General features: G+C 45.1%; 3 protein-coding genes across 6 annotated transcripts; all 3 read right to left on the reverse strand.

Moving 5' to 3' along the window:
- Positions 1–47: 47 nt before the first annotated feature.
- pef1 (penta-EF-hand domain containing 1) lies at positions 48–11,356 on the reverse strand. 4 transcript variants are annotated; one of them, XM_048229951.1, is made up of 5 exons: positions 11,287–11,356; positions 10,139–10,448; positions 7,856–8,011; positions 6,668–6,811; positions 48–1,615 (listed from the first exon to the last, which is right to left on the reverse strand). In XM_048229951.1, exons 1-5 carry the CDS (start codon positions 11,305–11,307, stop codon positions 1,389–1,391), a joined length of 858 nt encoding a protein of 285 aa, XP_048085908.1. In that variant the 5' UTR covers positions 11,308–11,356; the 3' UTR covers positions 48–1,388. The 4 variants fall into 4 exon arrangements, with proteins under 4 accessions (XP_048085908.1, XP_048085909.1, XP_048085906.1 ...); XM_048229952.1 differs by having other exon boundaries at positions 10,145–10,448; positions 11,287–11,346; XM_048229949.1 differs by lacking the exon at positions 11,287–11,356 and having other exon boundaries at positions 10,139–11,233.
- A 2,026-nt stretch (positions 11,357–13,382) lies between these two features.
- On the reverse strand, positions 13,383–18,002 carry LOC125285311 (gap junction beta-4 protein-like). Its single transcript, XM_048229712.1, has 2 exons — positions 17,928–18,002; positions 13,383–14,665 (listed from the first exon to the last, which is right to left on the reverse strand). The coding sequence occupies exon 2, from the start codon at positions 14,610–14,612 to the stop codon at positions 13,749–13,751; it is 864 nt and encodes a 287-aa protein (XP_048085669.1). The 5' UTR covers positions 14,613–14,665; positions 17,928–18,002; the 3' UTR covers positions 13,383–13,748.
- Positions 18,003–24,220: 6,218 nt separating this feature from the next.
- On the reverse strand, positions 24,221–26,099 carry LOC125285610 (gap junction beta-7 protein-like). Its single transcript, XM_048230138.1, has 2 exons — positions 25,974–26,099; positions 24,221–25,043 (listed from the first exon to the last, which is right to left on the reverse strand). Exon 2 carries the CDS (start codon positions 25,010–25,012, stop codon positions 24,221–24,223), a length of 792 nt encoding a protein of 263 aa, XP_048086095.1. The 5' UTR covers positions 25,013–25,043; positions 25,974–26,099.
- Between the last annotated feature and the right edge of the window lie 708 nt (positions 26,100–26,807).

The raw sequence follows: 26,807 nt of genomic DNA on the forward strand, positions 1-26,807 counted from the left end.
AAATAAAAAAAGAACATCCATCTACGAACCTCATGAGAAACACCAAATTGTCAAAGTAAGCCATCATTTATTTTTCAGCAAAATAGCACACAGATACAAGGTTTGTAATGAAGTACATCGTTCCAAAGTACATTTGATTGCATTTTTTTTTATTAAAAGTTTCACCAGATATTTGGCCCCAAATGTCAGAATTCAACAGCCAACCTTTCACGCACATGGATAGTCACCTTTTGTCATTGTACCAGTTAAGAAACACCCCCCACATCCCATAGATATGTTTATCCATTTCAATATTGTGACCAGTTTTATGAATTATGTTTAAATACTGCAAGAAGGCTACGCACAGGGGGTGCTTCCTACTTCATAAAACTACAACATAAAAAACCTACATTAAAAGATACAGCCCAAACAAACTGGTGAACAACAAACTGAAACTGGCTTTCTCCACACAACAGAAAAAGTGACTGAAGAACTTCAGTGCATTATGCTCTGGCTATATACTTCATTAAATATTCTGTGTTAATGGCTGGACATAGAGGCACAGGAGAGTATATCAGGGAAAATGGCACTTTTGTCGGTCTTCAAGTGATACTGCCTTTCTAGAGGCTGTGCTTTCATAGAACGTGGGATACATTAGCAAACATGAGTGCTATGGCTGATTATATCTGCGTATTATAAGCATTTGTGGCACAGATCGTCAGTGTTATCAGATGTTACCTGACATGATATTAACTGCTCTGCTATTTATCTGAACTGACTAATGCAATAAATGGTGAAGCAAAAACAAAAATGTAAACAACAATTCATCTTTTATCAGCTTAGACATATGGCTAACACATTTACTCCTGTGTTTTTTTTTTCTTTTGTAATGAAATGGCACACAACAAACTAGTATATAGTCCCATCCTAAATGATGGTGCATGGCTGTCAGGTACTGAAAGGTTAGTACCCACACATTACTGAGCTGAGATGACTGATTATACCCCGTGGAGTGTAGTGGTAATAGAACACATGATTAAGAGAGGAGAAAGGGAAGAGATAAGGCATTGGACCAGATGCTGGAAGGCAATTCCCGCAGCACAATTCATCGTGAGCTTGGCCCTGAGTATAAAAGCTGGGGGTGTGGAATGGTGAAATGGGGGTGAATTACTTTGGCCTTGTTGTAGATAATTTAGTCATAAACTGGTTCGTGGTTGTCAGCGAGCTAGCTGGTCCTGAAGGAGTCCGTAGACGGACGCTGACTCTCGGACAGACCCAGTTCCAGTCCGGCGCGAGCGTATCTGTGCCAGGGTATGGTAGGGGGCGCTGTGGAGTCAGTTTACCATCATGGGGGGTCTATCAGCCTCCTGCTGAGTCTGCTGCTGGCGGCCATCTTGTGGATGATGATGCTACATGAGGCGCGTGATGGCGCCGCCCAGGAAGTCCTCGTAGCTCAGGCGCACGTTGCCCGTCATGCCCGTGTCCTTCTCGCGGAAGCCCAGGGTCATGGTCTGCAGCTGCGAGCACACCTGGATGAAGCGGTCCAGGTACATCGTGCCCTGTCCGCGCGGGGAGTAGCGGCCAACTAGCTTCTGGATGAACTGCGGACTCAGGTTATACCCCATCTGCGCTAAGGCTGCGGGACAGAGAGGTACACCAATCAGATCACTCCTACCAACTCTGCACCAATCAGAGCTAGCGGCCAGCCCAACTCGCCCAGCCATACCATCCATTCTCCTGGAAAATGTACGATCACTGGACAACAAAATGGATCACATACGACTGCTGAGATCAACGAACCGGACAGTAAGTAACTGCTGTGTGCTCGTCTTCACTGAGACTTGGTTAAATGACAACATTCCGGACTCTGCTGTACAACTGGAGCAGCTAGCATGCTATCGAGCAGACAGGGCCATTGTAAAGGGAGGTAAATCACGAGGAGGAGGAATCTGTGTTTACATCCGTGACAAATGGTACCGGGACACTGTAGTAGTATGCAAACACTGCTCACCACTGGCAGAGTTTATGATCATAAAGTGCCGTCCTTTTACCTGCCAAGGGGAAATTACTACATTCTGCTAGTCGCGGTATACATCCCGCCTACCAACAACAACAGCGATAAGAACGCCGCTCTTAGTGAACTGTACCAGGCTGTCAGTGAACAACAGACGGGCACACCCAGACGGTTTCACCATCTTCACTGGAGATTTTAACCATGCTGATCTCAAAACTGTACTTCCAAAGCTACACCAGCATGTTGATTTTTTTCCAACAAGAGGAGATAACATCCTGGACCTGGTCTACACTACACACAAAGGAGCATACAAAGCCACCCCCTCCCCACATTGGACTTTCAGACCATATCACTGTTATGCTAATGCCCGCATACAGACAAAGGGTAAAAGCAAACAAACCGGTTAAATGTAAGCAGGTAAAAGTGTGGCCTGAGGGAGCCTCCCGATGCTCTTCAAGACTGCTTTGACACAACAGACTGGGAAATGTTTAAGCAGGCAGCCACTTACAACAACCGGACAGACATAGAGGAGTATACAGACACTGTAACCTCTTACATCACCAAGTGCATCGATGATGTGACCCACACAAAAGACATCATCACTGGGCTAACTGGAAGCCATGGCTGACAGGGGATGTCCTCAGGCTGCTGAGGGCCAGAGACAAAGCCTACAGAGCTGGGGATGAAGCTGGCATGAAAACAGCGAGCCAACCTGTCCCGTGGCATCAAGGAAGCAAAAAAAGGAATACACTCACAAGATAACCACCCACTTCAAAGACAGCAGGAACGCACAAAGCCTATGGCAAGGCATTCAGGCCCTCACGGACTACAAGCCCAGCCACGCCACAGAGCTGTGAGAGCAACATCCTTCTGCTCAACAACCTGAACCGCTTCTTTGCTCGCTTTGAAGCACAAAACAGCACCTGCCCACAGAAGACCCATCCCCTCTACATGAGCAGCCCCTGTGCCTCTCTGCCGACAGCGTGAAGAGGACACTTGCTGCTATCAACACCGTAAAGGCAACAGGTCCAGACAACATCCCAGGTCGTGGCGCTGAAGGACTGCGCGGGGGAGCTTAAGGATGTCTTCACAGACATCTTTAACACTTCCCTGAAGCAAGCCATCGCCCCATCATGTTTCAAAGCTGCCACCATCATACCTGTGCCAAGAAAACTGCTCCATCCTGCTTCAATGACTACAGTCCTGGGCACTGACACCCATCATCATGAAGTGCTTTGAGCGGCTTGTCATGTCACATATCAAAGCCATTCTCCCCCCCACCCTGGACCCCTTCCAGTTTGCATACCGAGCCAAGCGGTCTACAGAGGATGCAATCTGCTCTGCCTCCACCCAGCCCTCACCCACCTGGAAAAAGAGACTCATTTGTGAGATTGCTGTTTATAGACTTCAGTTCTGCATTCAACACCATAATACCACAACAACTCATCTGCAAACTTGACAAACTGGGACTCAGTACCTACCTCTGCAACTGGCTACTGGACTTCCTCTGTCAGAGGCCCCAAGTAGTAATGCGGTTGGCAACAATACCTCAAGCAGCATCACACTGAGCACAGGGGCCCCCCAGGGCCGCGTGCTCAGTCCGCTGCTCTTCACCCTGCTGGCGATGACTGCACTGCAACCTACAGCAACAATCACATAGTGAAATTTGCTGGCGACACAACTCTGGTGGGTCTCATCACCAAGGGCGACGAGACTCAATACAGGTTGGAGGCTCGACCATCTGACCACGCGGTGCAGGGACAACAACCTCCTGCTGAACGCCAGCAAGACCAATGAGATTGTTGTTGACTTCGGGAGAGGTCACACCCAACACCTGCCACTGACCATCGACGGTGCTGTGGTGGATAGAGCGAGCAGCACCAAATTCCTGGGGTGCACATCAGTGAAGACCTCTCTGGACCACCAACACTGCATCACTGGCTTAAGAGAGCTCAGCCGCCTGTACTTCCCTCGCGGGAAACTCAGGCGCAGCAAGTGCTCCACCAGCCATCATGACCACATTCTACCGAGGCACCATTGAGAGCATCCTCTCCAGCTGTATCGCTGTGTGGGGCGAAGCTGCACTGAATACAACAGGAAAGCCCTGCAGCGCATAGTGAACACAGCTGGAAGGATCATTGGTGCTTCACTCCCCTCCCTGAAGGACATTTACACCACCCACCTCACCCCGAAGGCGACCAAAATTGTGAGTGATGCAAGTCACCCCGCCACAATCTGTTTGATCTACTGCCCTCTGGGAAGAGGTACAGAAGCCTGCCTCCCAAGCACTACCAGACTCACCAACAGCTTCATACACCAAGCTGTAAGGATGCTGAACTCTCTCCCTCCTCTCCCCCCCTCCACCCTCAGCTACATAACATCCTGGACATTGGACCCACAATGGCCGCCTGCACTACCCACTTGCACACTTGTACACTTTACAACTTGGTGTTGTTGTCCTGAAAACACAACACTTCTGCTGCTCTTACATAACTTGCACCACTATGCCACTTTCTTTATTACTTAGGTCAAACAGAACTATCCAAGCCTTTTATTGGCCTGACTTTGCAATAGTATTTTATTGACTGTCTATGCACAATTTCAACCAAATTTTGCTGCTCTTATTTTTTCATTATTATATGTGCCCTCTTATTTACTTATTTACTTACTTTTTTGTTTACTTGAATGTTATGTTTCTCTGTGGACTTAAATTGGTAAAATATGTCTTGTCTTCACCGTGGGATAGTGAGAAACGTAATTTCGATCTCTTTGTATGTCTGGAACATGTGAAGAAATTGACAATAAAGCTGACTTTGACTTTGACTTTGACTGACTTTGAATCAGAAACGCCTACCAACTGTGCACCAATCAGATCACTCCTACCAACTCTGTGCACCAAACTCACAGAACAGTTTAGACAACAGAACTATCATAATTTGCAGACACAGAGCGACATAGACATATCTAGCTGTGGAGTTGTCTACCTCATTACATCAGTTAAGGAAAATAAACAACATTTACTTCCAATCTGAGAGGTTGTGTAAAAGTCTGTGAGAGTGTAGCCTACAAATCAGCCCATAATTGGGTAGGCAGCGCAGTTGCTTTTTGACACACACACACACGCGCTGCGCACGCGCAAGCACACACACACACAGCTGCTGATTGCTCCGCTGTGACTGTTTCTCCAGCGTCTCCACATGCACTTAACCCCAGGGCTCGCTTCACACTGCAGATCAATGGGAGGCCTAAACGACACAAGGCTGCACAGCACAACACAGCTGTGCTTATGTCAGACACACACGCGCTTTTTACACGCATTACCGCAACAACGCATAATGCAACGTCTGGCTGCCATCACGTCTGGCGTAGCCAGTTCCACTGATCACAGTGGAAGCCATTTGTTGTAGCAGACGCAACGTGAACGGAACGCTTCAGTCACGCGCCTGGTGTAGCCTCTCTGTTACCCTTAAGTGCTTAGAGCTCAATCTGTCATGTCATGACAAACTAGACTCACATGCCTACCTTTACCACCTCTGAGTTATAGGCCTAAAGCAAATCATGCTGATCCCAGAGCAGCCCCAATGGTATCAGAGATCAGTTCTGTCACATCAGTGAGTTTTACATTTCTCTGTCTTATTCTGTAAAGCACTAAGGCGCCATATTTAAGAGACGCTTTAATCTAAAGTGACACGGACTCACAGCGGTGGGATTGGGAATCTAATCTAATCCAGGCCGACCGACTGTCAGGCAGCAACGGCCATGGCTGCCAAGCAAGAGAACTGATCCAAGAACAGCTTTATGATATCTGACGAGCGTGACTCATGACGTGCTTGAAGGAGGAGTGGTCTAGAGGTGACGACAGATCTGATCTGTTATGCCACGTCAGTTAAGAGTTCCACATAAGGGGTCTGCCTCATCTTTAATCAGAGTCCGTTTTAAAGCACACACACCAATCCTGGAACAGCTTTGACGCTGCCTGACTGACTGGCGCTTCTCATGCTGAGAGGAGAGGTGCACTGGGAGCTGGGCGCTGTTGGATTGACGAGGGGTGTTTTAAGGGTGATGGCACAGGGGGCATCGGAGCGACAGGTGGGATGCCACCTGCCAGGGCACCGCTGTGTGCACGAGCGGGAGGTGAGAGCACTGGCGGAGAAAAAGCCAGAGCAGCCGTACACACACACACGCACACTCTCACACACACACGCACGCGCACACACACTCTACCACTGACACACACACTGCCGAGACGGAGAAGCCAGAGCTTCTCATTCACACTCTTCACCCTCTGTTCTCTTCCTCCTTCACTCACACACACACTCTCTCTCTCTCTCTCTCTCTCTCTCTCTCTCTCTCTCTCTCTCTCTCTCTCTCTCTCTCTCTATCTATATATCTATATATCTCTATATATATCTATATCCATCCTATATGTGTGTGTGTGTGTGTGTGTGTGTGTGTGTGTGTGTGTGTGTGTGTGTGTGTGTGTATGTGTGTGTGTGTACATGTGTGTATGTGCATGTATGTGCATGTATTTGCATGTATGTGTATGTGTGTACTACATAGTCAAATATCTGTACCTCATGCAGAAAACACAGACAGAGTACAAATAATGAGGCCTGTGTGTATGTATGTGTGTGTGTGTGTGTGTGTGTGTGTGTGTCCATCTAGTGCTCTTACCCTGATGCATCTCGTTGCTGTTAATACTCCCGGAGCGGTCGCGGTCGAACTGCTGGAAGAGTCCCTTCCACTGTTGCAGGTATGTCCACAGCGCAGAGAAACCCATCAGGTCCATCCTCCCCGACCTGCTTCGGTCAAACATGTCTGCACACATGGAGACACACACACACCTGCGCCGCGCAACACACATGTGGTGGACACGCGTGGACGCGACGCACGCGACACGACGCACGCACACGCATGCCACGCACGCGCGACGCACGCGCGCACGCGACGCGACGCACACGCGCGCACGCACGCACGCACGCACACGCACGCACGCACGCACGCACGCACGCACACACACACACACACACACACACACACACACACACACACACACACACACACACACACACACACACACACACACACACACACACACACACACACACACACACACTTGCTTAGATGCATATTTGCCATATATTGCATGCCATGTACTCTGTATGTAAACGTTGTGTTTGAAATGTTCTGCTTTTGCCAATGCAAAAAAAAAAAAAAAACCAATTGCCATGCCAATAAAGCTCATTCATTTGAATTGAACTGAACCGAGCCGACAGACACACTGGGGCGATTAGGGGCAGACACATTGGGGCGATTAGGGGCAGACACAGTGTGGGATCAATGGAGCTTGTTTATCCACTTCATGGTCACGGCACATGGGGAACCACTACCGGACAGAAGCATGGGTTGGGGTTGCTACGGCGATAGCTGCTCTGATCACACCCCATTACAATACAGAGGCAATAAAGGGAGTGGACACAGTGATAAATATGGCTGTTCCAGAGCGCCATGGCAACCTCTGGCACTACTTAATCACAGACAGACACCAGTCAATAGAACATAAACACCTAAACAGTACACAGACCAGGGATCCAATCACTCAGGATTTATAAACAGTATAAATGCAGCGCTGGACGTCCAGTACTATCTATTAGGACATCAATGCTACACAAATTAATTGTGACTTTTTTTTCTTCTTTCTTAATACCTCATTCTCCCCCTCTCCCTCTCTTGTTCCCCCACCCCTCCCCAGTGCCTTCATTTCTTTATCTTTCTTTCTTTCTTTCTTTCTTTCTTTCTTTCTTTCTTTCTCTCCTCTCCGTCTCTCTAATGCCCTCCATCTGTGTTGGCCTGAGTACTCACTGAACATCATCATGCAGGTCTCGTCGTTGAAGGGCGTACTGTTGGAGTTGAGCAGGGCCTGCTTGAGCTCCTTCTGGTTGATGTAGCCGCTGTGGTCCGTGTCCACCGTGCTGAACCACTGGTGTGCCTCTGGGTGCACTCCTGGCGGCACGTTGCCTAGGAGAAGGAACAGGATGCGTTCCACTTCATTATGTTTCCCAGGTAACAAAACACGTGTTCTATTCCAACATTCTACTCCTGGGGTGTGTTTCCTAAAATGCAATGCAATGCAATTTCTCATTGCCAACCAACTAAGTTGCTAACAGGTTAGCAACTATGGGTTTTGGGAAACGCACCCCTGATCGTTATGGTGCATACAATCAAGCCTCTCCTCTCACTCTGAGCATCACTTGGTCATGCACTACATTGAGTTAACTGAGACAACTCTGTGTGAAGCAACTCAAGGGTCCTTACACACTCCAACAGCTGTTTGCTGACTACGGAGCAGGCTCTTCACTGTGCTCAAGAGCTTCTTACTGACATATTACTGCATTACACTGGGAGCAGGGGAGGCTGCTTATGAGCAGGTTCTGCCTGAGGGGACAAGAGGAGAGGACATTTATGTTCACCCTAAATGACAACAGCAGGACACACACACACACACACACACACACACACACACACGTGTACACCAAAGGGTGGCTGTGTCGTTAAATGATGTACCCACACACACACACACACACACGTGTACACCAAAGGGTGTGTGTGTTGTTAAATGATGTACCCAGATGGGCTCTGTGGCCATTAGAGAGAGACAGATTATGACTCAGCCTGTGGGGCACAACAAGCAAGCACTGCACGCGTGCGCACACACACACACACCTACCCCACCACCACATCCCCTCTCCTGTGCCCATCACACACACACACACACACACCCCCCACCACCACATCCCCTCTCCTGTGCCCATCACACACACACACACACACACACACACCCCACCACCACATCCCCTCTCCTGTGCCCATCACACACACACACACACACACCCCCACCACCACATCCCCTCTCCTGTGCCCATCACACACTCACACACTCACACACACACACACACACACACACACACACACAATAAACCTGCTTCTGATCTGCATCCGTCACTATTACACCTGAATGTTAATGCCTAGGGACATGCAGAGGCATAACATATTCATTTAAACTTAACAGGAAAACACACAGCAAGTAAGTAAACATACAAATGAATGGTTTATTTGTAACTCAAAATAAAAGTTCAAACAGAAGGGGAGTCAAAATACCAGTCAATAACAAAACTAAACACACAAGCAAACAGCCTCCCGATAGGGACTTTAACTGCAGGCGCCCACCCTGGGGTGCTCTCTACACCATCACATCCATAGATATTAGAAAGCTAGATACCGCACTGGGCTCCAGATCGTACGGAAATAGCGACGCCATCTTGGTGGGGGCAACGATCACTGGAGGCCAATGGAGGAGCATGTGACTCTGACTGGAAATCAGACAGGTGTCTCTGATTGCCGGCAAGTGTTGCCCATAGACAGTAAAGGTGTTGTCCCCAGCAATATGGCGGCCACGTTTACGATGCTACCTAATAGAACTCAACGGACAATGCAGTAGCTAGCTTTCTAATATCTATGATCACATCCCCTTCACTTTATCTTTCATAATGCTAAGCACACAGCAAGAAACCAGCAGTCAGGCGTCTAACAACAGCTGATGAGAACCTGTGTCCCAAACCAGCAGTCAGGCGTCTAACAACAGCTGATGAGAACCTGTGTCCCAAACCAGCAGTCAGGCGTCTAACAACAGCTGATGAGAACCTGTGTCCCAAACCAGTGAGTGTGCAGTGCACAACACCGTTAACAAGAAGCAATTCCACTAGTTAAATGTTCTGCCTTTAACACCCAACTCATATTTAACTAACCTGAAGTTTCTACTAATACAATGTTGAGGGAACCGACTACCTCATCACCCATTAAACACACAACTCACATTCACCTAACCTAGACCAATGCTAAATTATTTTTTAAGTAAATGAAAACTTGATTTTGTAGTGTACTGATTTCGAAAACACAAACCCAAACTTTTCCACAACTGGGTAGGTATTGCGTCTGCCTGTAAGTCTCTCTTTCTCTCTCTCTCTCAAACTCACACACACACAAACATTGAGTTTTACAGGTTCAAGGGTACAAGAAACACCATGCTTCCTAACTGCTGATATGGAACAAACACACACACAAACCAACATCCTCCACACATCTCACCCCCACCTGCTGGTGCCTGCTGTCCGTAGGGTCCCCCGTGAGGCTGTCCGTATCCTCCCCCGTACGGCGCTCCCGGTGCCTGACCGCCTCCATACGGCGCTCCTGGGGCTCCTCCGCCCCCTGGGCCGTACTGTCCACGCGGAGCTCCGTAGGCACCGTAGGGCGCTCCCGGGGCTGCCCCTCCTCCGTAGTGCCCACCATGCTGGGCTGGTGCGCCCCCGTACCCCCCAGCGGGACCCCCAGGTGGAGCGCTGGCCCCATAAGGTGCCCCGGGAGGGGGGTGGTGCTGAGGTCCACCACCTGGATAGCCCTGTGAGACAGAAAGCACGACATGCTGGACTGAGTTCATTTCAATGTGAATATAACTTGACTTGGCAGTTGCCATTCAGAGGATGCACTTTAGGGCGCGATCAGACAGGAGGCAGCTTGACGCTTGTAAAACGCGAGGTAGGCTACACTACGTTTTAATCGAAAAAAGAATGACGTCGGGCGCTTTTCCGTGAGTTGAACTTTTTCAATTCGTGGCGCTCCGGGCGAAGCGCAGAAGGCGCACAAAACGTGAGGCGCCCAGTGCGTTACTGCCCATATAAAACAGAAAAGGACGCCTCTCACTGCAACGAGTCTATCTATGTGTCTGGTGGTGCAGTCGGTTTATAGATGTTGCTAACGACGGAAGGACTGAAAACAAAAAACACGCAAACGTCCATTAGTATAAATCATCAGTAAGTAGGCAACAACGACAGGCAACAGATTTATGCACTTCCAAAACATTAGCCATCATCCTCTATAGCTAACTCCTATTCCGACACCGCTAATGACGTTATAAAGCTCATCTAACTTATACCCTCGATAACACAAAGACAGAGTCGCTATTTATAGACACATAGTCTAACAGTTTACCAACGTATCGATGTTTTAAACCATTATCTTAAGTGTACTGTTTATAGTTCGGTAGCTAGGCTAATGCAAAGCTAGCATCAGTAAAGCTTAACAAGTTTGCTAAAAAACAAAAACGTGAACATGAGTCGATTTAACGTGAACACCAACACAACCGACACCAGACAAAGACAATCCACAATTTCAAACATAATCACAATGAAAACATATAATCAACACTTAAAAAATGAATATCCCAACCCGGAAACTACCTGTCCGTAATGAAAACTCATTTCTCTAAGTTCTTCATTCGCCCAGTTCACCAGTATATATACAAGCCCGCCTTTCGCATGCTGATTGGACCAAGTCAAACTCAATCAAAGCTGGACCTCTCTCTAAGCTCTTTGATTGGTCCAGCAGATCGGAAAAGCTGACGCATTGCTGAATGACACACACTGTTTGTTTGCAATGTTTTTTGACAGGGGAAGTATGCGGTGACTTATCTAGGGAGTTTGCGTTGCACTCAAACAATTATCTATAAGTAGGATACACAATCTGATATCAAAAATATATTATACCATGAACTGTGTATAGGAACTGTAGCCTGACCACAAAAAAACAATGCATAGGCCTATCCTATGGGTTGACTTGGACATGAAGTCTAATTCCGCTATATGATCCATGATCATGTAGACTGTGTTGATATGCTGAAGTGAGAAGTAGACCTACTGATCACCTGTTTCAGATAAGATTATGAGGAGTGTTCTTATCTGGTTTATCTTCATGCTATAGCCCAAACATGTGGGCTATAGTAGGCTTAACTTAATTGTCATGTGACACGTCAAAAGTCTACCAGCCAACCACGTTGTGTGGAACTCCCAAGTTTATAATGGAATGCTTTCTATTGCCACTCCTTCAGTTTCCTAAACGTAATAGCCTATGTTGGGCAATCATTACAGGTGTGTAGGTGTGTGTGTGTGTGTGTGTGTGTGTGAGAGAAAAAATATTTCCTGTTGGACCTGTTGTTTTGTGTTTACCCATTAAAGACTCCAATAGCAGTTTTCTTTACAAAATTAATATATAGAAATAGAAGCTGTATTTGTAGACTTTGTAAAATATATTTGTTTACCATAGTAAATCAAAAGTTTTGTATGTTCATATCATTTCTGTCAATAGATGGCAACATTAATCTTCTTCATATTCAAATAAAACCACTTCAGATGTAAAAAAAAGACTCGTGAAACATTCAAGAATTCATAAACAAACTAGTTGACAAAAACAAACAAACAAACAAATACAAAAAAGCTAATACTTTACTTGGATGGAGCGCCCAGATCATTTGTTAAGATTCAAGCTCAGCATGTGCAATTTTTGTTGAATATCTAATCTGAGCATCTGTAGAGAGTCTGTGGGCAAACTGTCCTAGTAAAGTGTGAGCAAAAACGTACATACACTACATACATACATACATACATACATACATACAATACATACATACATACAATAACAGATTACTCAAGATCAGACTGTTTCAGTTGTGTGCGTTATTTAAGCTTCTTTAGTTAGCACCTTGCTCCCGGGAAACAGGTGTCCAGCCTTCTCCTGCAAAACATTCATTCCTTTGAATATGATGAAATAAAAATAAAATAAAATAAAATAAAATGATAATAAAGTCCAGTATGAGGCATGTCATATCCTGACTGACCCCTGTTGTCTGTGGCACCTTCATATCAGTGTTTGTGTGTCAGTTAAGAGACTGTGTCTGTGTGTGTGTGTGTGTGTGTGTGTGTGTGTGTATTTTATATATATATATATATATATATATATATATATATATATATATATATATATATATATATATATATATATATATAAATATATAAGAGACCTTTATTCGTCTCATCATTCAGTATTGCTGATTTTGTTTATATATTGTGTGTGTGTGTATATATATATATATATATATATATATATATATATATATATATATATATATATATATATATATATGTGTGTGTGTGTATATATGTATATATATATATATATATAATCATATCACAGATGTTCAGATGTATATATATATATTCATATCACAGTATGTATGTATGTGTGTGTGAATGTGTGTGTATATGTATGTATGTAGTGTGTGCAGTGGTGGAATGTAGCGAAGTACAAATACTTCGTTACTGTACTTAAGTAAATTTTCCATGTATTTGTACTTTACTTAAGTAGAATCTATAGTGCATACTTTTGACTTTTACTTTGTTACATTTTGCAGCAATTACCTGTACTTTTACTCCGCTGCATTTCTACAACACCATCGTTCCTTTTTACATTACATTTTATGATCATTTTTTTTTCTCTTTGACAAACACGTTTGTTGTCAGTACTTAAGTACTGAGTTTCAGTACTTCCTCCACCACTGAGTGTGTGTGTTTGTTGTCGATTATGATTTGGGGTTAGGAGAACATGGCTAGACCGGGGACCTCCACTTAGCGGAGAAACCTGTTTCATCGTCCCTTTAATGGAGGTGAGGGTCATCTCCAGTCAGTAAAAAGTCCTCTCATTGGCCAATTAAAGTGCAGGATTGAGACAGAGGCCCAAACAAACACAAGGACCACCTGTCCGGTCCAGAAAGCAGCTGTCTGTAGGATGGATCTGAGCTGCCCCGTATCGGCGCTGAATGCGGGTACAATCCGGGCCAGATCCACCCTGATGCCAGCCGCCATGTGGTTTAGTTCTTCCCCTTCTCTGCTGTGGCGGCGGCCTCCTCCTGCTTTGCGTTGTGGAGGTTGTGGACCGAGGTTCTGGATGGAGCTCTGGATGGGCCTCGGGACGGGGCCCTGGAGGCGGTTGGGTCGGACCGCTTGTACCGAGTGCTCCTGGGCGGTGCGAGCTCGCCGAGCTCGTGGCTCTCAGCAAACATCTCCTGGCGGTTCTTCTTGTGTTTGACGAACAGTTTTTGAATCCTCTTGCAGACCAGGTAGACCATCTCGCAGATGCACATGGCCACGCAGACGCACGCCGACACCACCATGAAGATCGTGAAGATCTTCTTCTCCGTGGGACGAGAGATGTAGCAGTCCACCACATTCGGACACGGCGCCAGGTTGCACTTGGAGAGTTTGGGCATGTCGTAGCCATCGTAGATGTGATAGAGGATGTAGAGGAAGCCAACGTCAAAGCCGGCCTTCAGTATCAGGCTCAGCAGGTACGTCCACCACAGTCCGCCGCGTTTCTTCCCCGGGTTGGCATACAAGTGCGCCCCCTTGTGGCTGGTGGTGTACTTGAGATCCTTCTGCTCGCGCCACTTGACGTGTCCCACCACCAGCAGTGACGGGCAGGTGACGAAGATCAGCTGCAGGGCCCACAGGCGGATGTGGGAGATGGGGAAGTAGTGGTCGTAGCAGACGTTGGAGCAGCCCGGCTGCAGCGTGTTGCACACAAAGTCCTTGTTCTCGTCGCCCCACACGCGCTGGGCAGCCACCACGAACACCAGGACCCTGAAGACGAACACCATGGAGAGCCAGACGCGCCCAAACACGGTGGAGTACTTGTTCACCCCCGTGAGGAGGGACTCTAAGGCCCCCCAGTTCATCTTCTCGGAGAGATGGTCAGGGCCTGACTACACAGGAACCTGGACGTGGATATCTGGAAAAGAAATGGACAGATTGGTCAATGTGTTTGAAAGAAAACAATCCCCATCTCAGTATCTCAGTATCTCCATCTGATTTCCATTTATATTTTAAGCATTGCATTGACGTGCTGTTTTTGTTGTCAAGTCAAGTCAAGACTTGACTTGTTTTTGTTGTTTCAAAAGCACTCAGAAAAGTGTTCTATGAACTGAGACGATGAGCATTCTGTATACTCTTTCAGTCAATCAATTTTTTTGTGTTCCCACGCCAAAACTCTCTTTTCGACTTTTATAAAAAAATCAAACTTCTCTGTTTCTATGGTTTCAAAAAAGCTCCCAAAAGCCTCCCACACCCATTCTTTTGTTGCAACGCTGTCCTTCAATATTTGTATAGGTCTCCCTTTCTTTCATTGTAAGTAAGCCCAGCTGAATGAGCCACTGAGGGATGTTCTCCCGGCGTGCAGTGTTATGTAGACCGACACTCTCCAAGTCCATTAATTGGGTGTGTAAAAGGGTGGGTCAGCAGAGGGCAAACACACCACACAATCGCTGTGGTAAGCCATTCATTCATTCATAACTCAAATTGCGCGGCTCAATCGCTGTGGTAAGCCATTCATTCATTCATAACTCAAATCGCGCGGCTCAATCCCAAGCTGTGTGAAAGGAGACTAGACAAGCTAGCGGAGGTAGACAAGGCTGTGTGTGCCAATTAAATCTCAGGGACAAACTGAATATGGGAAATGTATTGTTTTCTGTTTTATTGCCTCTATTTCTTCAGTAGCCCTATGTGCTTAAAGAATTGGGATTAAATATATACTGGTAAACTTCCTAGAAATACACAACGGCTGCAATTTGCCTTAAGAAACAGGGACACTGCAGTTCACTTTTTTCTCAGTAATATCCTTGGGCCGGCATTACAATATTGTGAGTGGACATTGTAAGTGGGAGGTTGATCTGCATACTGTTTTTTTGCTCCAGAAGTAAATTTATTTACTTAAAACGATTCGATCGCTTCAGGCCCTGATGAAGATTCTAAGCGATCAAAACGTTTTTTTAAGTAAATAACTTTACTTCTGGAGCAAAAAAAAACAGTGTGCAGACCAACCTAACTCTTATACCTGATACAATTGTCTAGCCCCTGTGGAAACTTTTTTTGGATGTGCGCACCACCCCTCTTTTTAAGACGTGTTTGGACATTGTGTCATAGCTGTGTGGGTGTTCTCTGCCATCTTGTTTAGGTTAACGAAGAGCTGTTTTGGTTGAAAACTGGTACCAAAGGCATGAGAATGAGACATAAGAAACTACAAATTTGACTTGCGTTTGATGTCGCAATACATCGTACTTTCATAAATCATGCAACATATTCTACTGTACCTTGTCTGCGGACATTGTTATTTGCAAAGCCGGTGCTGGATAAACAAATAGAGTGCGTGCGACAGAGGGAAAGTTCTTTGGTGTTGCTTTAAAAGCAGAGTGCCACAAAGTGCACAAATGCAATGCACGCAAACGCAATCTCACCAGATGGTGGAAAAGATGCAAAACTGATATGTTCTGACTGAAATATCCTTCTGAAATGGGATGAAGTGAAGTGTCCTCGGGCTCCGTGGTTGCAGCCAAGACACCTTAGAGACTTTATCTGAATGCAGTTGCTTTAAATGTGCTCACCGAGACCCAAAACAAGTCTGTGACTAATAAAGGCAAGGCACTCCTAATCCGGTCATTCTTGATCGGAGATTAAAAAAAAGCAGATTTCAGGGTTTGTTTGTTTGTTTTTGGAGCAGCATACTGGAATGTGAATAAAAAAAAAACACTGTATTTTTGGGATCAGCCCATACTTGTTCCATGTTTTGCATTTTGTCTGTGTGGTAGAGCCGAGCTGAGCCTCGTTTTGTCTGAAGTCTCCACGGCCGTCAGATGCTACAGCTGAGCTGAGTGACTGATTCCATTGTCTCTTTACCCACTTGATTTATCGAGGTCTTACAGCAGCATATCTCAGCATATCCATCATACTATTCAGTTACTTGAACTTAAATGTCAGTAAGGGGATCTCACTTTTCATTGCTAAAAATCAAACGTAATCACCTTAGTGCCTATTAATCTGTCATTCATCAGAGGCTACGGGGCAGCAGTGCATTAGGAGCAGTAATGGATGTCTGGTGACAAAGGCACGCATCAGACTTCTGACAGTCCACACGCCCCCAGAAATGTCAGCGTAATGCTGGACACGTGTGGACCAGAGGCATGGCTCCGCAGGTCTCCCGGTGGGGGAAGGGAGAGGAGCTAATTTATTGACGGCGCTGGCACTTAGCGTGCCTTTCATTCTTTAATTTCTTCCCTTCCACTTCTGTCCCACGCTAATGGTGCGACGCAGGAAAGGTCATTTCTGAGATCACACGCCACAGCCATGACAGAACTAATTACACGGTCGCAGAGGAAAATAAAAGAAGAAAAACAGAAAAAAACAGACAGATTATCTTCACTTGTCACCAGTCCACTGTTCACCTCTCAAACATGCTGTACATAGTTGAGGTCAGACTTTTTGTCCCTCTTTCGTGACGTGGACAGAAGGAAATGCAATGTTTCTTTTAAAATAGCTTTCCGCATATTTCACCCTTGACAACCATTTTGTATTCACATTGATTGCACTGCTTGTCCAGGCAAGTATGTTAATCTATTTTCGTAGATGGGAAAGTGATGCTGTCATTTGGTATATCAAACAATAGGGTCAGTTTTAAAAGATTGATCATATGCCTCCCTACTCGATGCCTAGGCTTTCAGGAATAACAATTCCGTTGGCTTCGTCAAAGCCTTCCTCTGTCTGTGGCCTACTTCTAGCTGTGAATAAAGTTATCCAATTTGACGAGCGAGTGTGCAGGCACACAGATAGTGCTCTGTTCATAACGCGGGACATGACAGAGACTCCACTGCCATGCCCTGCTCTTTAAAACACTTAGCAAGACAGGGCAGACAGAGGCATAGAATACTAGGATGTGCCATTAGGCTACATTATTGTTTGTTGGCTTATTTTTGAAAACAACCGGTGAGAGTACCTATGGCAACCAGTGAGAGTACCCTCGGCAAAATACTTTAAGTGTAATTTCTGTGTTTTTTGGGGAAAATATTTACCATGACGACACATAGCATCCATGGTGGAGTAGGCTACTTAAGGCATGCTTTAAATTTCTGCCTGTAGCAGTAACATTTACACTGATCTTCAAACCCAATTTATATTTTTTGTTGGGTTGAAAATAAAGTCAGAATGAAATATGCATTCCTTACCTGTTGAAGCTGAAGAAGAAGATGAAATCAAAACCAGCGTTCGTGTTCCTATCATGTATGTATGGCAACAATCTGGACTAACCTGCTAGATGGAGGTTTCTGATTTAGCCTCGCCTTCAGGGTGTGTGCGTGAGTGACAAACACGAGTGTAGGTGTAGCCTAGAACCTCCACTGCTTCAGACAGTTAGGCAACCCTAGGCCTGCTCCAGCTTGCTACGTCTACATGGAAACACCTCCGTTAGACGCTGTTTTTTCTTTTCTTTTTCAGTAGTGCGTAGAAACCTCGCAAGGATGGCCTCGTTGCTCAACCGTAAGAGTGTGTTATGATGGAGCATCCGTGTGTGTGTGTTATGATGGAGCATCCGTCTTTGATTGCTGCGTTCACAATCAGAATACAGCTTAGCTCTCAACAGCTGCATGGCCCGACTTGCTGTATGGCCCGACACACACACACACAAACACAAACACACACACACAAACACTCACACACACAGAAACACACACATGCAGCTGCATGGCCTGGCTCCAGCTCTCCTTGCGTTTTAGCACACTGATGTCAACCAAAGCAAACATCCCCACCAGTTTGTACAAACTCAGAGCACATGCAAGAATGCCGTTTAGAACCGCTCCCACTCCCCGTTCCATTAGAACCAAACATATAGGCCAGTGTTTATAAACAGGTCTGAGTCATGCCATCACTGATCTCAGGTCAGAGACCTCTCCCTCCCCCAGACAGCTTTCTTGATGAGCTGAAGGCTCCTCCCTGATGGAGTCTGGTGGTTCAGATGTCCGGTCTTGCTGAAAGAGATTTGTTAAAGGGGTCTCAAGCTAGGATTACAACATGAACAAGTAACGCTGTGAGGTAGATATGCAGACTGTGCTCTGTGAGGCCTGAATATATGTGTGTGTGTGTGTGTGAGACTGTGTCTGTGAGTGTGTCTGTCTGTGTCTGTCAATTTCTCTCCCTCTCTCTCTGTCTGTCTGTGTGTGTGTGTGTTTGACATTCTGTCTGTATGCGTCACTGTCTGTTTCTCTTTCCCCCTCTCTCTCTCTGTATGTGTGTGTGTGTGTGTGGTATTAATTTAACTAGAATCAATACACATAATCAAGTAGTTTCCTCATTTCTCTAATAGACTGAACTGTGGTATAGACTACAGTATGCCTGCAGAGGTAGTATAGACTATAGTATGCCAGCAGAAGCAGTATAGACTACAGTATGCCTGCAGAGGTAGTATAGACTAGCCGTGGCCTACTGGTTAGCACTTCGGACATTGCCGGTTCGAACCCCGACCAGTGGGCCACGGCTGAAGTGCCCTTGAGCAAGGCACCTAACCCCTCACTGCTCCCCGAGCGCCGCTGTTGTTGCAGGCAGCTTACTGCGCGGATTAGTGTGTGCTTCACCTCACTGTGTGTACACTGTGTGCTGTGTGTGTTTCACTAATTCACGTATTGGGATAAATGCAGAGACCAAATTTCCCTCACGGGATCAAAAGAGTATATATACTTATATACTGTATAGACTATAGTATGCCTGCAGAGGTAGTATAGAACTATAGTATGCCTGCTGAGGCAGTATAGACTATAGTATGCCAGAGGTAGTATAGACCAGTGTTTCTCAAACTTTTTTTCTGGGGACCCACTTTTTAAAAATGATAGACTATCGCGACCCAACTTGTGACTGTGGTAGTTAACAAACTAGATCAGTGGTTCTCAAAGTTTTTCTTTCATTCCCCACTTTGATCAAGGGGGCATTCTCGAGCCCCACCTGTCCCTCATCGCTCTAAGAAAGTGGTAGGTCAAGCTTAAAATTGTCAAATTTATTGAAATAATGACAAGTTCTAAATATATCCTCTTCAACAGAGTTAAAATCAGCTGGTGCTGCAGATATAATAATAAATAAATACATAACACACATATTTCTGTTTTCCAGCAACATATTATTTCTTGAATTTCCCCTGGGGATCAATAAAGTATCTATCTATTTATCTATCTATCTATCTATATTAGGAAGCATAGGCCATTTTACAGCATTGTACAATATATTCAATGAAATACCAACATGCTGCATTAAATGGATCCATAATCCAGTCATACTGAGCACTGCTGGTTGGGAAATATTTTTTAAATAAACTTTGCAGGGATGTGATGTAGGCCTACTGTTTAATACATGGGATCACAAGAGTGCCTCCCAATCAGACGTTTCAGCGATTTCGCTCAGAAATCTCAAAGGCATAATACTGTCGCGATCGAGGCGCCTGTCCCATACTCAAGTTTTTTTGGTGAATGCAGTAATCTTATTTGCTAGGTGAGGTAGGTGCTTGTCTTTGCCTTGTAACTGGACATTTAACTCAAATGTATCGCTAAGATATATCAAATATATCGCTAAGATAGGCCAGCTTCGTCAAGAAATGTTCATTAGTGAACGTGCTTGCAGATTCAAACATGCTCTTTCCTCCAAGAAGAGGCGACTCGAGCTCAAACACGCTACACAGCACTTTACCTCGAAAGCCACCTTGCCTCGGTGTGAAACAGTACAGCCTTTTGGTCAGCTACCATCTCTTCGCAAAGTGCGGAGAATAGACCCGCTTTTAAGGGCCGGGTTTTGATGAAATTCACCACTCTCACAACAACGTTCAAAATCTCATGTAGGTCGGGACTAACTAAGCTGCCTTGACACTAGCGCTTCCCCTGTGAATAACACAGTCCCATTAAGATCGGGTGCTACCTGGGCCCAGGTAAAAAAATAAATAAAAAAACCTCCTGTTTTTCACATCAGTTCGCGCCCCACCTGGCATGTCTAGTAGTGGGTCGCAACCCACAGTTGGACAAACGCTGGTATAGACTATAGTATGCCAGAGGTAGTATAGACTATAGTATGCCAGCAGAGGTAGTATAGACTATAGTATGCCAGAGGTAGTATAGACTACAGTATGCCGCCAGAGGTAGTATAGACTACAGTATGCCAGCAGAGGTAGTATAGACTATAGTATGCCAGCAGAGGTAGTATAGACTATAGTATGCCAGAGGTAGTATAGACTACAGTATGCCAGCAGAGGTAGTATAGACTATAGTATGCCAGCAGAGGTAGTATAGACTATAGTATGCCTGGGGAGGTAGTATAGACTATAGTATGCCAGCAGAGGTAGTATAGACTATAGTATGCCAGAGGTAGTATAGACTATAGTATGCCTGGGGAGGTAGTATAGACTATAGTATGCCTGGGGAGGTAGTATAGACTATAGTATGCCAGCAGAGGTAGTATAGGCTATAGTATGCCAGAGGTAGTATAAACTACAGTATGCCAGCAGAGGTAGTATAGACTATAGTATGCCAGCAGAGGTAGTATAGACTATAGTATGCCAGAGGTAGTATAGACTACAGTATGCCAGCAGAGGTAGTATAGACTATAGTATGCCTGGGGAGGTAGTATAGACTATAGTATGCCAGCAGAGGTAGTATAGACTATAGTATGCCAGAGGTAGTATAGACTATAGTATGCCTGGGGAGGTAGTATAGACTATAGTATGCCAGCAGAGGTAGTATAGACTATAGTATGCCAGAGGTAGTATAGACTACAGTACAGTATGCCAGCAGAGGTAGTATAGACTATAGTATGCCAGCAGAGGTAGTATAGACTACAGTATGCCAGCAGAGGTAGTATAGACTATAGTATGCCAGAGGTAGTATAGACTATAGTATGCCTGGGGAGTTTTGTCGTGGTCATATGTCCTATTTCTCTGCTCTCAAAACCATCAGCCCAAAACCGGCTGCGCCGCATTGTCAACACTGCAGACTGACATTGAAAATAACGAGATGGCACATCAAAGAGAAAGAGAGAAATAATCAAGATGACAAACAGAAACCTTTACATATGCTATGACTCAACCAAGACAAGACAGAAGGCATCCTCATTTCCACCCCTCATATACTGAAAAAACTGGCACATTCTCAGCTAGCCATTCCTGGTTAGCCTACTTCACCACCACTTCTGCTGAGCTAAATAAAACCTTGGTGTCATGGTCGATTCTACCCTCTCCTTTGATTCACACATCAATCACATCACCAAAACAGCCTTCTTCCACTTGAAACACATTTCTAAACTCTGCCCCTCTCACCCCATCTGCCTGTGAGACTGTCACTCATGCCTTCATCACCTACTCATGCCTTCATCCCCTGCAGGTTAGATTACTGCAACACCCTCATGCCTTCATCACCTACTCATGCCTTCATCCCCTGCAGGTTAGATTACTGCAACACCCTCATGCCTTCATCACCTACTCATGCCTTCATCCCCTCCAGGTTAGATTACTGCAACACCCTCATGCCTTCATCACCTCCAGGTTAGTTTACTGCAACACCCTACTCATTGGCATCTCATCCAACAGATTAAACAGCCTACAATATATTCACAACTCTGCTGCTAGGGTGCTCAGCTGTGCTAGGCTATGGGATCATATCACATCCCCTCCATCCTCCAGCAACTACACTGGCTCCCAGTTCAGTATCGCATCCAATATAAAATCATTCTCCTAGTGCACAAATCTCTCCACAATCTGGCCCCTCCCTATCTTTGAAATCTCCTACACACCGTTCCACACTCTACACTCCACAGATGCCCATCTCCTACCAGAGCAGATAGAATACAGAACAAGAATAGATGGAACACAGAACCAGAGCAGATAGAACACAGGAGCAGGATAGATGGAACACGGAAACACAGCAGATGTTCTCATTAGACCTGTTTTTGACTGCTAAGGTCTTTGGAAACACTGGTCTCTGATGACTAAGGACTTAGGTGAAAACTAGCATCTGGGGATTTAAATTGTGACAGGTGAAGGATCAAGCATTCCTAAGTAGGGTGAGTTATCATTCCTCTCTCTTGTTAATTCCTTTTTCTTCTCCTCTTCCTGACATGGGCACGCCCTGTATTCAATACAAGGGAGGAGACAGAATACAAACTGAGGCGGTAAGGAAACAGAGTGGAGAAGTGGAGGAGAAAGAAAGACAAAGAAAGAGAGAGAGAGGAGAAAGAGAGGGGGGGGCTTAGTAAGAAATAGAGAGGAGAGAGAGAGAGAGGGGCGGGGGGCTTAGTAAGAAAGAGAGAGAGGAGAGAGCAGGGCTTGGTAAGAAAGAGGGTATTATGTCTTCAAATATCACTATCATCTCAGAGGAGAGAGGTGACAGGCCGGCTGTAGCTTAGAATCAGTTTAGTAAAGTAGTCTTGGAACTAGTTTTGGAACTACACACACACACACACACCATTACAAATATTGAAAGTCTCTAGTCGCCAAACTACGACCACACTAGGGTGGACTCTTAAGGAAGGAGGAAAGGAAGAGGATGGATAACGAGCACTGATTTCAGCTTTGCATCATATTGTGGATATGGATTGTGACCGCATCACACACTGGCTCCTGTTTCCCTTTGGGTTGCAATTTAAAAACATCCAAAATGGCCGCCGCAGAGCCACGTCGCTGTCATGTCAACTGTTTTAGCTCACAATATCTTTATAGTTACAGGTCTCTCCGCACCCGGACCAGCAGGTTCAGAGGAAGCTTCTACCCTGCGGCTGTCACCCTATTGAACACACACACACATATACACACCACCACCAGGGACAACAAGGTAGGTGGCACCCTATCCCACCTATGGCTATTCATTGTAATGTTACAGTAATGCTATCATACTGTGTAGACTTTATACTGCACCACTTGTCTATACTGTTCACACTGCACTGTTTTTTGCACTTCTGGTTGAACGCTAACTGCATTTCGTTGTCTCAGTACTTGCACTCTGCACAATGACAATAAAGTTGAATCTAATCTAATATAACAGAATGACATCAGTCAATGACATTTCATTCTTTTTATTATCACCACATAATGGTATGCATCACACTGATTTGCATCCACCCATACAATCCTTTACACTTTCACAATTTAGAATTCTCCCTTATGACTGTGTCGTGGGTGGGAAGTCTCATTGAACACCCTGTGGAGGTTGCGTCTGGTAAGATTTGCTGTGCGGTGAGGCTCTGGGTGTGTATTGTCCTGAGAGAAGTTATTTCACCATGCTGCATGGTGCTTTTATGTCAGGGTTTGTGTTTCATTTACCAGATATGTGCTCCAACATTCAGTATTAACATGGTGGTGACCATATTCATTCAAGTTTGTGTATGTGAGTGTGTGTGTATGTGAGTGTGTGTGTGTGTGTGTGTACTGTATGTATGTGAGTGTGTGTGTTTGTATGTGAGTGAGTGTGAGTGAGTGTGGGTGTGTGTGTGTGTGTGTGGCCTATACAAATGACTGTTGGGCTTCAGAGGCGGTCGGACTGTGGGGGTTTTGGACCAAGGTTCTGGACGAGGCTCTGGACAGGGCTCTGGAAGCGGTCGGGTCGGTCCTGGGCAGTACGAGCTCGCCGAGCTCATGTCTCTCCGGAAACATCCGCTGGCGGATCTTCTTGTTCTGCCTGTGGATCTTCTGGTAGATCAGATAGACCATCTCACAGACGCTCATGACGATGCAGACACACGTCGACACCACCATGAAGAGCAAGGAGATCTTCTTTGCGGTGGGATGTGAGATGTAGCAGTTCACTTTGTTCGGACACGGCGGCATGTCGCACTCGTAGAGCCTGGGCACATTGCAGCTGTGGTAGATGTAGTAAAAGATATAGAGGAAGCCCACGTCCAGAGCACCCCTCAGGAGTAGGCTCAGGCAAATCAACCACAGCGTGTCGGGAAACGTCTTCGCATTCAAATCCGCCCCCCTGTGGCTGCTGGTGTTCCTGCGTTTCTTCTGTATGCGCCCCTGGTACCAGCACCGCACCAGCAGAGAAGGGCAAGTGATGGCCACGAGCTGCAGGGCCCATAACAGGCTGGGGGAGATGGGGAAGAAGTGCTCATAGCAGACGTTGGTGCAGCCCGGCTGGGCAGTGCTGCACTCAAAATTGATGATCCACACGTACTGGGCAGATATAATGCAGACCACGACCTGATATAGATATACCAATAGCCAGACTCGTCCAAAGTAGGTGGAATAAGTGTCGAACCCAAAAATCAGAGATATGAGCTGGTTCAAAGTCATCTTTGAGATGATTTAGTGGCTGCTTAGAGACCTGGAAATGACAGGGAGATATGTAGGTCAAAAGAAAGACATGAAGACATTTAGATGAAAAGAAGGTATTTATTTGAAAAATGCCTACTGTGAAGATGAACAATCCAACTCACATTACCGAAACAATGCTGTTGGCTTGAAACATCTCTTGAGATCATGTGCAGTAATTGTGGAGAGGGAATGTCTAATGGTCAACTAGCTAATACAGCTAAATTCTGATAGAACAGAGATCCTTGTGATTGGGTCCCTGCACATGGCAAAGTTTATTCCCTGCTATCAACCCTAATCTTGGTGTCTGTAATCTTGTAATCTAAATTTTGAACAATACATGGGTAGTTTCACAATCAGGGTAAGCACTTTGTTTCACAAGGCCTATAATTAAACCTTCTTGAAATATTATTGAACTATATTGAAATGTTTGCATTTAATTTTCCATTTTTCAAGGTGCTTCTATGTGTAGTCATTAATGTATGTGGACAATGCCAAGCGCTTACGTTGATCTTGAAACTACCCACATCACAATGTTTGTACAGTCATGTTTTTTTTTATTAACTTAGAACTCTCTATTTTAGGACAGAGATTGTTTTGCATTCCTTCATCACATTAAGTCTGGATTACTGTCTTTTTACCTGCCTGGACCACAACATTTTGTTCAAAAAGTATAACACGTCTCCCAGTGATATTACACATTCTATCTACTTATAAAAACAATCTGAAACGCTGCACAGCTGAATGACAACTGATAAACACATAACGCTCATTTGTGTTGTTGAGTCCATAGTGAAGCAACTAATAAACACATAACACTGATAAACACATAACACTGATAAACACATTAACACTGATAAACACATAACACTGATAAACACATTAACACTATTTTTTGTTATTAAGTCCATTGTGAAGCTATACTGAAAAATCTAAACCTTACCTGGTCACTCCGCGGAGAGGTGTAAACCTTGACTGAAGTTTAAGGAACAATTCTGGTTATGAATGTATGGAGTTGGTGGGTATTGAAAGATAAACTATACTTTGGAGCAAAAATCTGGACAAACCAGAATACTAAAATATATGATCATACAATACCAGTCAAAACAACTCAAATGTTTTCAACTGGTTTCAGAGACGTCAGAGAAGCACATGGAATAAATTTGTCTGTTTTGTGCTGCAGAGAATCAAACTGGAGGTGGGGAACTGAAAGTGGTCAGAACCAGAGCAGATGTTCTCACCAGACCTCTTTGTGTCTGGACGTATTTGGCACCACAGGTGTCTGAAGAACTATCTAAAAACTAACATGACAGACTGACCTTGGATTTGAATTTAGAGAAGTGAAATTCACGGCACCGTTTTATGAAATTGGGTTATTCACAGTCTCCCCTAGTTAGATAAGTGAGCAAAAAAAAATTTGATGAGGAAAAGGATATTTGTTAATCCTTAAGTAATGTTGAAAACATACTTAGTAATGATGAATTAAGTTTTTTGTTAATGCTTAACTAATACTTAAATAATGTTAAAAAGTGTTACCTGATGAGGTGAGTGTGAATTTGTGTGTCTGTGCTTTCAATCAATCAATTACATCTTGAGGTACACTACTCTTAGACACACACACACACACACACACACACCATTAACAAACACTATCTTTACTCCAAACTACGATTACAATAGAGTGAACTTTTGAGGGAGAAAGAGGATGGATACTGACCACTGATTTCAGCTTTGCATCAAAAGTGTATATATGGATTGTGACTGACTCCTGTTTCCC

The sequence above is a fragment of the Alosa alosa genome, chromosome 20 (assembly GCF_017589495.1).
Source record: "Alosa alosa isolate M-15738 ecotype Scorff River chromosome 20, AALO_Geno_1.1, whole genome shotgun sequence".
Taxonomy (NCBI): Eukaryota; Metazoa; Chordata; class Actinopteri; order Clupeiformes; family Clupeidae; genus Alosa; species Alosa alosa.

Excerpts from the sequence above, each read along its gene's own strand:
- pef1 (XM_048229949.1), bottom strand. The coding sequence starts at position 10,523 with ATGGCAACTGCCAAGTCAAGTTATATTCACATTGAAATGAACTCAGTC. Across the intron at positions 6,812-7,855 it reads GACCTGCATGATGATGTTCA|ACATGTTTGACCGAAGCAGG; the intron begins GTGAGTACTCAG and ends CCATGTGTGCAG. Across the intron at positions 1,616-6,667 it reads CAGCAACGAGATGCATCAGG|CCTTAGCGCAGATGGGGTAT; the intron begins GTAAGAGCACTA and ends TCTGTCCCGCAG.
- LOC125285311 (XM_048229712.1), bottom strand. The coding sequence starts at position 14,612 with ATGAACTGGGGGGCCTTAGAGTCCCTCCTCACGGGGGTGAACAAGTAC.
- LOC125285610 (XM_048230138.1), bottom strand. The coding sequence starts at position 25,012 with ATGACTTTGAACCAGCTCATATCTCTGATTTTTGGGTTCGACACTTAT.